The sequence below is a fragment of the Pholis gunnellus genome, assembly GCF_910591455.1.
Source record: "Pholis gunnellus genome assembly, chromosome: 19".
NCBI classification, from domain to species: domain Eukaryota; kingdom Metazoa; phylum Chordata; class Actinopteri; order Perciformes; family Pholidae; genus Pholis; species Pholis gunnellus.
In genome coordinates, this window is record NC_136546.1 from 19521727 (window position 1) to 19536002 (window position 14276).

The following is a 14276-nucleotide window of genomic DNA, read 5'->3' on the forward strand; positions in this document are numbered from 1 at the left end:
CCCCAATTTCGGAATCTGCCCCAAAATTCCTGTCAGTCGAGCTCTTTGCAGATGTACTATTTTCTATTGTTTGTTTAATCTCTAATATGACCTCAATAAACACATCAAAGTTAAAAATGCTGCACCAATCCATGTGTCAGACTCTCTCTCCATCTGATCCTCACTCATAAACAAGACCCTGGAATAACTGGAGTCCTTCATTTCAGCAAAGTTGTTGTCGCTGTAGCTGCAGATTTTCAGGTGCAGACAATCAACACAACTACATCATCCTCGACTACAAACTGAACCAGTGTGCGCAGGAGGTCACAGTTTGATGAAACCAGTAGAAATATCACAATCCTGCTGGATGACGAAAAGCCCAGATGCAATGCTGGACAAGGAGATTCTTTCCATCACAATACATTGCATGGTTAACCTACCGCTGCTATGCTGATGACACTCAACAATTTCTTTCATTTCCCACCATTGAGACAGAATGACAGTTTTCACCATGAGCATTTTAAAAAGGAAAAACAAGAAGGTGCTTATTACACTAATTGTAAAACTCCCATATGAAAACAAATATGCCCTCATGTCAAATCCTAGACCGGAGGAAAAAGACATGACTGGCTGTTCCTTGACAAACTTCTTCAAAGTTGTGTACAAAAATGTCAGCAGAGTTCATTTGTAAAACTTATTTACTGGGTTTTGTGAAAAAAACGGAGCATCACAGATAATGCAGGATGACAGAGAACAAAGTTGAAACCTCATATAAAAGGTAACCGAGGTAAGCTAAAACAAAAAAATAAAATTTGATCCAGTACAGTTTATCATTTACCAGCGTTTACAATATCTAGTTAAAGGATACATATGAGCAGGGCCACTTCAGGTCAGAGTCAAGGTATGAGGTAACGCATACCCACCGGTGGGCTCTAAGGTTTATATTGGACATGTTTCTGTGTAATGTGCTGAGCTAGTTCAAGCAAGCTTTGGTTGAATGCAGGTAAACAGTCCGTGTGCAGAGCAAAATGCAACCTCAGAGCCCATTAGATATTGTCTGATGATGATTTAGTTTTTATTGCTTTAGCTTTAGCTTTATCTTGTCTTAAACGTTGTTTCTCATCTCCAATTCCAGTCTTATATCCAAAGTTGCTAAGCGGAGTGTTAACAATGAGCAATGCACGAAAAAATAAGTCTTGATAAGAGCCTGAATCCAAAAACCAACAGACTGGATCGTGTCCAGTCAAACTTTAACCCGCTTGTCTCTTCAAACTCTGTACAGAGTTTGTACTCACGTGGCAACCTAAAGATATTTCTTTTAAGATAACACAAGTGCAAATCTGTCTCGTTAAACTCAAACAACAATCAAACCCATTGGGGGGGGGGGGGGGGGGGGGGGTGAACTTTTCCATAGTCCCACCCTTAGGCTGGGCCATTTCTCTCACTGGCAGCTACAAAAGGCATATCTCATTACCCAAACAGTCACAGAGGCAAAGGCAGCAGGACAGGGAACTTATTTTGTCAGTTCACTGGCAAGGATACCTTTTCTTTTAAAGTCATGGGGATGTTAGATCTGTTCCTCCAGTCCTCCAGCTCTGTCTCCCTGTTGGGGGCTCTGGTGGTCCTGCTACTCGTCTACCTTGTCTCCTCTTTCAGCTTCAGCTCCCAGGGGGACAGGAAGGAACCTCCAGGACCAAAATCACTTCCCCTACTCGGGAACCTGCTGCAACTTGACCTCAAGAGACCCTACTACACACTACTGAAGGTAAGTGCGTAAGAGTAACTTTCACGTAGGGTGGTTTGTTGTTTCTGCTTCTTAGTCAGCTCTTACATCCTGATTTCCTTCTCATGTTGGTGTCTTATATCAGAAAATGAAATGACATAATGCTGTTCTTAGCTTTCCAAGAAATATGGATCTGTGTTCACCTTCTATATGGGACCCAAAAAAGTGGTGGTCCTGGCTGGATACAAGACGGTGAAGGAGGCACTTGTCAATCATGCTGATGTGTTTGGAGACAGAGATCAAGAGCAAATCCAGCATGACGCCAATCAAGGACATGGTAAGGAAAGAAAAACAGAAAAATCTCTTCCTTAAAATTGCATCATTCTGCTGAGCCTTTACATATTTTGTTGAACCACTTCAACTCAGGTATTATATGGTCCAACGGGGACTCATGGAAAGAGATGAGACGCTTTGCTTTGACGAAGCTGAAAGACTTTGGGATGGGCAAGAGGGCGATCGAGGAAAAGATCATTGAGGAAAGTCAGCGCCTCATTGAAGTGCTTAAGAACTTCAAAGGTTAATGTCTTATCATTACAATCAATTATGTGAGCAACATTTCTGTGAAGAACTTAAAGATTATAATTTTCTTTTTCCACAGGAGAAGCTTTTGATACGACCCAACCAATACGTTTTGCAGTCTCTAATATCATCTGCTCCATGGTCTATGGCAGCAGATTTGAATATGATGATCCAGATTTAACATCCCTGGTACATAATATGAGCTCACGAAATGTACTTTTTGGCTCCCCGTCAATAATGGTATAATTTTACATTTTATGAAACTTCTCATTTTAACATATATGAGCAAATAAACAAAAAGAAAGGAATGTATCATTTTTCATTTTTCTCTCACCTAATAAAATGTATCATGAACTTTATTCTTTGACAGGTGTACAACATGTTCCCTTGGTTCTTCAAATGGATTGCTAACAGGAAGCTTTTCCTCGGATTTTATGCTGTAGTCAAAAAACAGAACTTACAGATGTTTAGTCGTTTGAAAGAGACCCTCAATCCACAGATGTGCAGAGGCTTTGTGGACGCTTTTCTGGTCCAGAAGCAAAATCTGGAGGTTAGAAAACAAATCTATGAACATTTATATTTTGTGTTTAGGTAGTCAGTGATCAAGTAAGTGCATCATTTAAAATTACTTCAGTCAATTGCCAGTAAAAACAGTCATTTATTTACATTTATCATTGAATTTCATGCTTCAAAGAAATAACTTGCAACAGCAAAAATAGACCCGGATAGGGAGGCAGGGAAAGAACTACGTGTGAAGTGCTCCAGACACAGACCAACAGGTGTAAATACACACCTGGCAATGTACACTATGGGCCACAATTAGTAAAGGTGCTGAGTTAGCTCCAGAAATTTCAAAACCAAAAAGTATTAAGACAGAACTCTTTGCTTTGCTTTTTTGAAATATATTGACAATAGAAATGTGAAGTTGCAATTTGATTAACAGCTGACGGTCAATATACTGGAAAATTTCTTCTTTTATCTTTTGATGCCGAATGAGCCCTATTTGGGGTTCGCTTGGTTCAGAGCGAATGCATTTAGTGTGGTAGAATGCACTTTTCATAAATAAATATAAATAATGCTACACACATGCTATATACCGAATTAACGAAGAAATTCTTGGCAACTTAATCATGTAAACCATTTTACACACTGCAAACACAATTATACACGATTATACTAACTAACTAAGAAGATTTTCTACAATATCACGTATGTTTCGCCATGAGTCGGCGAGCTTCGCACTCCGGAGAAGGCTACGAACAAAGAGCTAACAACTAGCATGGCCGACCAATACGTCTAAGAGCAAGAGAATTCGACAACGAATCCAGAGATATCTTCAGACTGTATCTCCATAAAACCATTACAAAGATACAAGCCAACAAGCACCACAACACCAAGCCACTCAACAGCAGAAAAACCCGTGAAAGCTCCTTACTTTGAGAAGAATCATGAAGAAAAAAATCCAATAATCCGTTAACGGCTAAGCTACACTGTTGCTGTGTATATCCGGGTTTTTTTTTACTGCTTCCTGGTGAAAGGGGGGTAAAACAAGCCTGGGGGACTGGGGGGTAGGGATTTGACTTTTCGGCGAATCCGTATTTACGAGCGGCGAAGGGCAGCGAATTTTGAAATTTTACTGGCTCACGATTCTGTCAATTAACACCAACTTACGCCCAGTGTCTCCCTGAGACTCTGACGCGTCGAACGAGGTGTCATAGTCTGAATTTGACCAATCATAGGCCCAGAAAGCATCACTCACACACATGAAGACTGCAGTCAGACGAGAATGGATCCATGGTTTACAGACTTCAATTTGAGCTGTGTGCCATCTTCATTTAGTAATAACCAGTAACATATACACTGATTTTACACATCTGAGCAAATCTCACAAGTGTTTATGTTATTATAACATCAGAAATTATTCAAATAGACCTTGTAGTTAGAGATCTACACTCTCTTTTGTATGGGTATGCAATTTTCGTGCAGAGGCCTAAAAATACGCTTAGGGATTGAAAGGTTTTAAGAATACAGTCAAACTAAATAGTGACTTCTTTTAAACACTTTGAAACAAGAAAACAACAACTTAGTATCGGATTTCTTTGGATAAATGCTGATTCATCTTTTCCTGCAGGAATCTGGGATTACCAACAGTCTCTTCCATGATGAAAACCTCATGATAACAGTTCTGAATCTGTTCAGTGCTGGTACTGACACAACAACAGTTACACTAAGATGGGGACTGCTGCTCATCACCAAGTATCCAAAAATACAAGGTAAGGCACAAGTTTTACAGAAAAATATACAGTCCATGCCACAACATGTCAATAAATTGTCTTTGTGAACCCAAAACTTCCAGACCAGGTCCAGGAGGAGCTGAACAGGGTGATAGGAAGTCGTCAAGTGCAGGCGGAGGACAGGAAGAACCTGCACTTCACCAACGCTGTCATCCATGAGACACAGAGACTTGCCAGCCTTGCCCCGATGTCCCTTCCTCACAAAACTACCCAAGATGTGATCTTCCAGGGTCACTTCATCAAGAAGGTCCAACTGAATAAATAAACATATCACTTCATACTCATCTTCATGCTCTAAAATAAATGTGACTATTGTTACATCGAGCAAGTATTTTCTGGGTGTGAGACATTTTTAAGGAGTTTTAAAGAATACTTTACCTTCATGTAAAAATATTTCCAATGTTTGTATCGTCTCCAGGGAACCGCAGTGATTCCTCTCCTGATATCTGTCCTGCATGATGAGAGTGAGTGGGAGAACCCACACAGCTTTCATCCTGCTCACTTCCTGGACAAAGATGAAAAGTTCATCAAGCGAGAAGCCTTCATGCCTTTTTCTGCAGGTTTGTGAGCTGAGGGGTAACTTGCTGTTAAGTGTTAGTTTACTTGCAGATGACCTGAAGCCTTTCCTTTGTTCTCTCTCGCAGGTCGCAGAGCTTGTCCCGGAGAGAGTTTGACCAGGATGGAGCTCTTCATCTTCTTCACCAGCCTCCTGCAGAACTTTCGTTTCACTTCTCCACCTGGAGTTTCAGAGGATGAACTGGATCTGACTCCACAATTGAGCTTCGGTCTCAACCCATTACCTCATAAACTGTGTGCTGCCCCCCAAACATGAGCACGAGGAGGGCTTGAAAATAAGAAAAGTGGTTTTAACAGTAGAACATTTTTTCAACATCGTTGATGTGATTCAGAAAATGTATGCTGAATTAATGCTCTAGAATCGCTCATGTCACAGCAATCGTAATTCTTCAATAACCACTTACTGTGTACGCCTGCAGAGAACAATCATCTTAAAACTATTGCAACAATGGCTTTTATTAACTTGAAGTGCAAAATAAAAGGTTTTGCTGTATGGAGTAACTCTTTTTAAACCTGAAGTGTTTTCCAACGGACTACCACAGCAAACCATCTTAACCCTAGCCCTATTTTTAGGCCTCTGCTCAAAAATTGCCTACCCATACTAAAAAGACTGTAATTCTGTAACTACAAGGTCTATTTTAATAATTTTGATGTTATAATACAGGTAACACTTGTGAGATTTGTTCAGATGTGTAAATATTGTGTATATGTGTTGGGGTCAAAATCTAAATGACTAATGATAATGTGTGCTTACAAAGCTTGGTGTCCTTATGTGTCCTCGTTGTGTGAACTTCCTCTGACATTAAGCGCCACAGCTGTTTAGTCTATCCAAAACAACACTCAGCACTGCTTGTAATGGTAAATAAAGTTGTAGACAGCGTCAATACTTCATGGCGTCTTCCGATTATAAAAGTGACCTTTGTACTAGAACAAATTGTTAAAGTGTCCAGATGGAATATGCTGTATGAAGGCAATTCGTGTGCGTTATCCTTCTGTGACGTATATTGCCAGTGACACTGTTGTTTACTTAGTATAAATATCCGAGGCTCGGAGACAGATCTCCTAGCAGCCTTGATCCATGTATACTGTATGTGAATCAACTCTGTCGCCTTCTTTGCAAGGAATAAATGTCCTGTTTACCCTCTTAAACCCTAGGCCTACTTTTAGCCCTCTGCTCGAAAATGTCATACTCAAACTCTAGAGAGTGTAAATCTCTAACTACAAGGTCTATTTGAATAATTTAAATGGCAAAATAACACAAATAAATATGAGCTTTGTTAATATGTGTCCATATCATTGTATATGTTACTGGTAAATGCTGAAATGAATGTTACACACAGCTCAAATTGAAAATTTTCAGGTTTGCCTTTTTTTTTTGTGCCTAAAAAGCACTTTTATTAATTTTAAATGATGCACACGCAGGCCTAAACTCTCCCAAATGATATCACAACATGTCAGCAGTCCTTTTAAAAAAAAATTGGCTTTGATAGAGTGAAGTATGCCTGAGAAATAAATGCCGGTGTACAGGTCAGCTGAGGTCAGCCAATTCTGATTTTGGAAGGAGCACATATCGCTGTCTTATTGTACTTTTTCGGCTCGAGTGAATTTTCCGTAACATAATGGTCCTTCGGAGCCGGAACTTGATATCTCCACTTCTCTCCGGCTTTGAACTTGCATCTGTGCACAGGAGAGTTTAGGACTCTCTGAGAAAGCCCTCCGCCCTATCCTCACACGAGAATAGTTTGGCAAATTGACAGGCCAAGATTCTGCTGAGGAGGAGATGGAGTGACGAGTCCCTTTTTGTGAACCGAGCCGGTTGGAAATCATAACAGGGGAACCTGGGATTCAAAGCAGGTAAAAAGATCTTAAAAACTTTGGCCCGTACAGCCTAACCGTTAAGTACTCTAAACAAAATTTAGATGAAAATAATAGGGGTGGGGGAAAAAACGATACAGCATAGTATATAAATGATTGAAGTGAGATGAACAGACTGAAAACGTTATCTTATTAGATCAGGCATGGGCAAACTACGGCCCGCGGGCCATTTACGGCCCGTTGGGCTTTTTAATCCGGCCCGTCAAATATTGGTACAAAATTGTCGAAATTAGACCGCATTCCTTTTTCCTGCAATACCGGGCGTTTCAGTTGATCCCACTAGATGGCGCACTCCAGACACAATTGACCTTTGCTGGGGTCTGGTCTGTTCTCTCTAGATGACGCCCACACCCGCGTTCGCTACTTGATTGGTTCTTAGCAGTCACGACTGTCCTCCTTCCCTGGTTCTTCACACCCCTGTCACGTGACCCGTACCCGGAAGCTCACAAACAACAACAGCCTTGATTACCGATCGGCTACCAGGTTAATTCAACATGGACAACTGATTACAGGTGTTGCTGACCGTGTTGTCTTTACTAGCAGCTGTTGTCCAGTAAAAGTAAAAGTCTGCATTATTACGGAGGAAGCAGCTGTTAATGGAACGATTGGCAAGCGACGTGTCCAGCGGCGTTATCAGCGCTACGGAGCGGACGTCTGAAGTCACAGTTACTGGCTTTGGGTAGGGTGATGGACACAAAACGGAGGACTTTCCTGCCCTTATTAATGCTTATTTTGTTCTGCACAACTATTGTGAAGTCTGCAGATAAAATGTAAAGGAACAAAAGCAGTAATTGCTCTCCAGTAGGACAGATAATTCAGACACCAGCAGAACTACGAGTGAGAACAGACAACAACGAAACTGAGGAAACGAGTGAGAGACGTGTTGACCCCATTTATGGACCCATAATCTAGTAAATGTGTACGTGTAAGTGTTGATTTTAAAGTCAATTTGATGTGTGAGAGAGAGCAAGACCTGCAGCGCTGTAGTTAACTCACGTTAAGTCTAAAAAATAAAACTTCTAAAACTTTCCACTAAATGTGTCTGTTTGAGTTCATAGAGGAAGATTTTAGAGAAGATCTTAAGTATCAAACACGACCTTTCATTATTAAAGACTACTTTATTACTCTGTCGTATTTTGTTTAGCTAAGCAACCAATCTACTTCCTGTTTACACGGCACCCACATACCCAGTGTCCGCGAATAGTCACGTGATATTCGTTTTCAGGCGTTTTAGTCTGGACGGAGATCATTTCTAATGAAGTCCAACTCCCTTAAACTGGATGAGTTTTATGTTTCGCTAATTCTTCTTCTTTTGAAACACATTTGTCAAAAACCTGTCGGGGCATATAAACTTAATTCATAGTAGATGTGCAGCTTTGATTTTGAAGTAGTTATGATGAGGTAAGCACCTCCAGGTTTAATGCTGGTACTCTGTTGGAAAACTTCACACAAAGGTCAGATAACTTGAGGTCTTGTTTATTATTTTGCATCTCAAGTTACATGAAAGCCGTTTTTGTAATAGTTTCAAGATGATTGTTCTCTGCAGGCGGACACAGTAAGCAGCCAATAAAGAATTTCCATTGCTGTGACATGAGTGATTCTAGAGCAATTCAACATACGTTTTCTGAATTACATCACTGGTGTTTCAGGACTTTTATTTATAACAAGTCTGTGACGAGGGAGTGACAGTGTGCTCATTACATAATTGATGTTGGACATATTCAATGCTGTTGCACTACACGGGATATAACGCTGTACAGATTAGAATCTGCTCTCTTGATTGCAACAGAGTTGAAGTATGAAAGTGGGCCAAGCAGGCAGCTGCTCACATGCAGGGAACAATACACAGTTTATGGGGTGAAGGGTTGAGGTTGAGGCCCACGCGTGGAGTCAAATCCAGTTCATCCTCTGAGACTCCAGGTGGAGGAGTGAAACGAAAGTGTTGCATGAGGGTGGTGAAGAAGATGAAGAGCTCCATCCTGGCCAGACTCTCTCCGGGACAAGCTCTGCGGCCTGTGTGAGAGAGAACGAATGAAAATGTTCATTTCACCTGCAAAACAAATGTGAATATGAAGAAAAGACAGATTCATTTACCAACCTGCAGAAAAAGGCATGAAGGCGTCTCGCTTGACAAACTTCCCGTCTTTGTCCAGGAAGTGAGCAGGATGAAAGCTGTGTGGCTTCTCCCACTCACTCTCATCATACAGGACTGATGTCAAGAGAGGATATACTGTGGTTCCCTGTGGACAATACATGAATTGAACAGTTTTCTATATTTTAGTATTCTTTTCAAACTACAAAAGCACAGAAATGAATTATTAAATTCAGAATTATTGTCTTAGTTTGTATCTCGAACATGCAGCTGTGTATGGAGGACCAAACGAGACTTGTTAGAAAAAGAAGTTAGAAAAGATTTAAAAAAAGAGTATTCGGCACCACCAGTGGGGCAGACAGCTCCGCCTCTGCGAAATTAGGTATCATTGTTACTGATTACAAAGAAATTCAGATAATCCAGATAAAGTTTAACCTGGAATTAAAGTTAGCAAATTCAAGTTTGAAAAGACATCAATACTTTAATGTTGGCCAGTCGAGACGAGGGACCAGATGTGTAAAAGATAAGAAAGCATACATCAGGCCAGGCATACACAAGGTTTTTGGAAGGAAGAAATTGAACATAAATTAAGAAAAAGTTAACATGGTTGTTAACTAGTTTCACTAATTGTGATGTTATTTTTGAAGGTTACTCCGCATTTTGTAAAATGTCAATCAAAAAAGTATTTCAACAAATTTCTTAAATCTTTAATTTCTTCCTTGATTTTCTTGATTTCTTTTATTTACATTTGAGAAAAAAGGAGATGCACTTATGACTTCTGGTGACTAGTAGTTCTCTTGAATACCTATGTTGAATACACTTATTGTAAGTCTGCTAAATTACTGTAATGTAATGAGCCATCATCTCCCTGTTAATGATTGATTCATTTGATCCCGAACTTGATGATGTTTACTCACTGCAATTGATTACAAAACAAATAAGAAATACATTTGGATACAAATAGATACACCTAAGAAAAGATAAAAAATAATTAAAATATTAAAATAACGTATTTTACCAGTTTAGGTTTGTATTATTATTTCATTATGTCATAATATTTATTGACAGGTTGGGTCCTGCATAGAATGCGTTTCTTTCAGTCTGACCTTCTTAATGAAGTGACCCTGGAAAGTGACGTCTTTGCTTGTTTTGTGAGGAAGTGACATGGGGACGATGTTGCCCAGTCTCTGTGTCTCATGGACGACGGCGTCGGTGAAGGGCAGGTTCTTCCTGTCCTCAACCTGCACTTGACGACTTCCTATCACCCTGCTCAGCTCCTCCTGGACCTGGTCTGGAAGATGAAAAAGTTTTGTTTTTTATGTAGGTCCATTTACTGTTGATTTGTTGTATGAAAATTGTGGGGAGCTTTATCTCTTTGCCTTGTATTTTTGGATTCTTGGCCATAAACAGAAATCCCCATCTCAGTGTGGTTGCTGTTGTATCAGTGCCAGCAGCAAAGAGATTGAGAACGGTGTCCATAAGGTTGTCATTGTTGAAATGACTGTTGGTATTCCCAGATTCCTGCAGGTAATGAATCAGTGCAGTTATTCAAACAAATATGATTCAAAATTTTGATACGTTACATTATTCACGGACTGAAGGATTTGTTGTTTTTGTTTTTCAAAGTTGCTTATATTTTAGCTTAATCTTCTGCTAACCACCTCAGCCACCATGGCTGCAAGACTAAAAACATTAGAGAAATATTGCTAGTGAATGAAGATGAAAAGATGGCCCTCTGTAGGGATTATTTTCTGCAAACAATGTAGCACCAAAGCCTCGGGGAAATAGCATGCTAACTAGCATACTATTTGGCTAGCTTACTAATTCCACCATGCTTTCATGCAACACTGACTACAGAACATAATTCGCACAAAGTTGTCACTTATCTGGCAATAGCAGTGTGCTTTCTGACATTAAATTGTAAAATGTTACTCTTTTTAGCTAATTAGCTAAAAACTACTTTGCCGGAAGGGGAGGAGGCGGGAGCTCCAGAGATTAGCTAATTAATTAGTGAACTCTGGAGATGGACATGCTAGCTAGCTAACTAGCCAGCCGTCCTTTTCAGAGCTCCCGTCTATTCTCCTTTCGGTGAAGTTGTCTACCAGCGACATAGGGGTTGGCTGATGTGGTCCTGTTCATTAATAGTTAAACCACATAAACCCGACAGACCTGCCAGCTGTCGGGTTTAACAGTTTACAGTTTACCATCGAAAAAATACACTCATCACGAAACGAATATAATGATATCGCATACCAAATGAAACTTCAGAACCTGGGCTACAATAATATTCAAGCCGTTTGTACATGCTCCAAACACAACTCAAACAACTCAAACAACCAACTATAAGAATGACCAAAATATCATAGTCGTATTTTCTTCACCCATTATAAAAAACAAAAAGCTAACAAAACTTGCTAGCCAGCATTAACAGCAATGGAGTGTATGTACAGTCTATTTTTACATATAATGTCCTTTTTTAAGCATCATATCTGAAACTGTACACTACATCACAATCAAACATTTCAATAAAAAATCTACTGTCTACTTCAGTTCAAACATCCTTTGTTAAAGCTACATCTTAATAGCAATGGCCATAATAGCAATTTTGATAGGTGATACATTTCCCAACCTCCAGATTTTGCTTTCGGACTAGAAATGCGTCCACAAAGCCTCTGCACATTTGTTGGTTGAGGGTCTCCTTCAGACTACTGAACAGCTGTAAGTTATGTTCCTTGTTGGCGGTAACCAACTTCTGGAGTTCCTGCTTGTCAGCAATCCATCTACCGATCCATGGGAACATGTTATACAACTGTTGGAAAAAAATTACAAATTATAATAAAATATACATATAAATATAAAAACAGTATGTAATATTATTTCTTCAATTTAGGTCAGCTGTATTATTTATAGTAAATTCACAATAATACAAGTCTATGCTTAATAAAAATGAAATGACACCTGTATTGACGGAGAGCCCGCAAGTTGGATGTTTCTGTTTGTTCGATCTACCAGGGATGTAAACTGTGGATCATCATATTCAAATCTGTTGCCATACACAATGGAGCAGATAATATTTGAGACTGCGTAGTTCACTGGTTGTGTTGTATCACAAGGTTCTCCTGTAAAAAGGAGGGAAAAAATCAATATCACGAGGATTGACGAAATGTTATGTCATACTGTTGGTTGTAATGAGACATTTACCTTTGTATTTCTTAAACACTTCAATGAGGCGCTGACATTCCTCATTGATTTTTTCCTCGATCGCCCTCTTGCCCATCCCAAAGTCTCTCAGGTTCGTCAAAGCAAAGCGTCTCATCTCTTTCCACGAATCACCATTGGTCCATACAATCCCTGAGAAAAAGTAGTTCAGCAAAATATGGTAACAAATTAGCGCATTGTGGGCAAAGACTATAAATATGAAAGTATTTGGGAAAATCTTTCTTTACCATGTCCTTTAGTAAGTTCTTTTGTAATTTGCATTGGAAATCTGTCTCCAAACTCATCAGCATAGTTGACAAGTGCCTCCTTCACCGTCTTGTATCCAGCCAGGACCACCACTTTTTGGGGTCCCATATAGACGGTGAACACAGATCCATATTTCTTGGAAAGCTAAGAACAGCAACATTATGTCATGGAATTTTCTGATATAAGACACACACATGAGAAAGAAAACAGGATGAAAGAGCTGACTAAGAAGCAGAAACAACAAACTCCCCTATAAAGAAGCTACTCTTACCTCCAGTAGTGTGTTGTGGAGTCTCTTGAGGTCAAGCTGCAGCAGGTTCCCGAGTAGGGGAAGTGGTGTTGGTCCTGGAGGTTCTTTCCTGTCCCCCTGGGAGCTGAAGCTGAAAGAGGAGACAAGGTAGACGAGTAGCAGGACCACCAGAGCCCCCAACAGGGAGACAGAGCTGGAGGACTGGAGGAACAGGTCTAACATCCCCATGACTTTAAAAGAAAAGGTATCCTTGCCAGTGTACTGACAAAATAAGTTCCCTGTCCTGCTGCCTTTGCCTCTGTGACTGTTTGGGTAATGAGATATGCCTTTTGTAGCTGCCAGTGAGAGAAATGGGCCAGCCTAAGGGTGGGGCTATGGAAAAGTTCACCCCCCCCAATGGGTTTGATTGTTGTTTGAGTTTAACGAGACAGATTTGCACTTGTGTTGTCTTAAAAGAAATATCTTTTGGTTGCCATGTGAGTACAAAGTCTGTACAGAGTTTGAAGAGACAAGCGGGTTAAAGTTTGACTGGACACGATCCAGTCTGTTGGTTTTTGGATTCAGGCTCTTATCAAGACTTATTTTTTCGTGCATTGCTCATTGTTAACACTCCGCTTAGCAACTTTGGATATAAGACTGGAATTGGAGATGAGAAACAACGTTTAATAAGACAGGATAAAGCTAAAGCTAAAGCAATAAAAAGCTAAATCATCATCAGACAATATCTAATGGGCTCTGAGATTGCATTTTGCTCTGCACACGGACTGTTTACCTGCATTCAACCAAAGCTTGCTCGAACTAGCTCAGCGCATTACACAGAAACATGTCCAATATAAACCTTAGAGCCCACCGGTGGGCATGCGTTACCTCATACCTTGACTCTGACCTGAAGTGGCCCTGCTCATATGTATCCTTTAACTAGATATTGTAAACGCTGGTAAATGATAAACTGTACTGGATCAAATTTTATTTTTTTATTTTAGCTTACCTCGGTTACCTTTTATATGAGGTTTCAACTTTGTTCTCTGTCATCCTGCATTATCTGTGATGCTCCGTTTTTTTCACAAAACCCAGTAAATAAGTTTTTCAAATGAACTCTGTTGACATTTTTGTACACAACTTTGAAGAAGTTTGTCAAGGAAAAGCCAGTCATGTCTTTTTCCTCCGGTCTAGGATTTGACATGAAGGCATATTTGTTTTCATATGGGAGTTTTACAATCAGTGTAATAAGCACCTTCTTGTTTTTCCTTTTTAAAATGCTCATGGTGAAAACTGTCATTCTGTCTCAATGGTGGGAAATGAAAGAAATTGTTGAGTGTCATCAGCATAGCAGCGGTAGGTTAACCATGCAATGTATTGTGATGCAAAGAATCTCCGTGTCCAGCATTGCATCTGGGCTTTTCGTCATCCAGCAGGATTGTGATATTTCTACTGGTTTCATCA

General features: G+C 40.0%; 2 protein-coding genes across 2 annotated transcripts; one reads left to right on the forward strand and one right to left on the reverse strand.

Moving 5' to 3' along the window:
- Positions 1-1537: 1537 nt before the first annotated feature.
- LOC306711729 (cytochrome P450 2K1-like) lies at positions 1538-5407 on the forward strand (the record flags this gene model as incomplete). Its single annotated transcript, XM_079180746.1, has 9 exons — positions 1538-1744; positions 1877-2039; positions 2129-2278; positions 2361-2521; positions 2652-2831; positions 4413-4554; positions 4638-4822; positions 4994-5135; positions 5220-5407. The coding sequence occupies 9 exons, from the start codon at positions 1538-1540 to the stop codon at positions 5405-5407; spliced, it is 1518 nt and encodes a 505-aa protein (XP_079036872.1).
- Positions 5408-8851: 3444 nt separating this feature from the next.
- LOC306711844 (cytochrome P450 2K1-like) lies at positions 8852-13061 on the reverse strand (the record flags this gene model as incomplete). Its single annotated transcript, XM_079180905.1, has 9 exons — positions 8852-9039; positions 9125-9266; positions 10225-10409; positions 10498-10639; positions 11748-11927; positions 12077-12237; positions 12320-12469; positions 12565-12727; positions 12855-13061. The coding sequence occupies 9 exons, from the start codon at positions 13059-13061 to the stop codon at positions 8852-8854; spliced, it is 1518 nt and encodes a 505-aa protein (XP_079037031.1).
- Positions 13062-14276: the final 1215 nt, after the last annotated feature.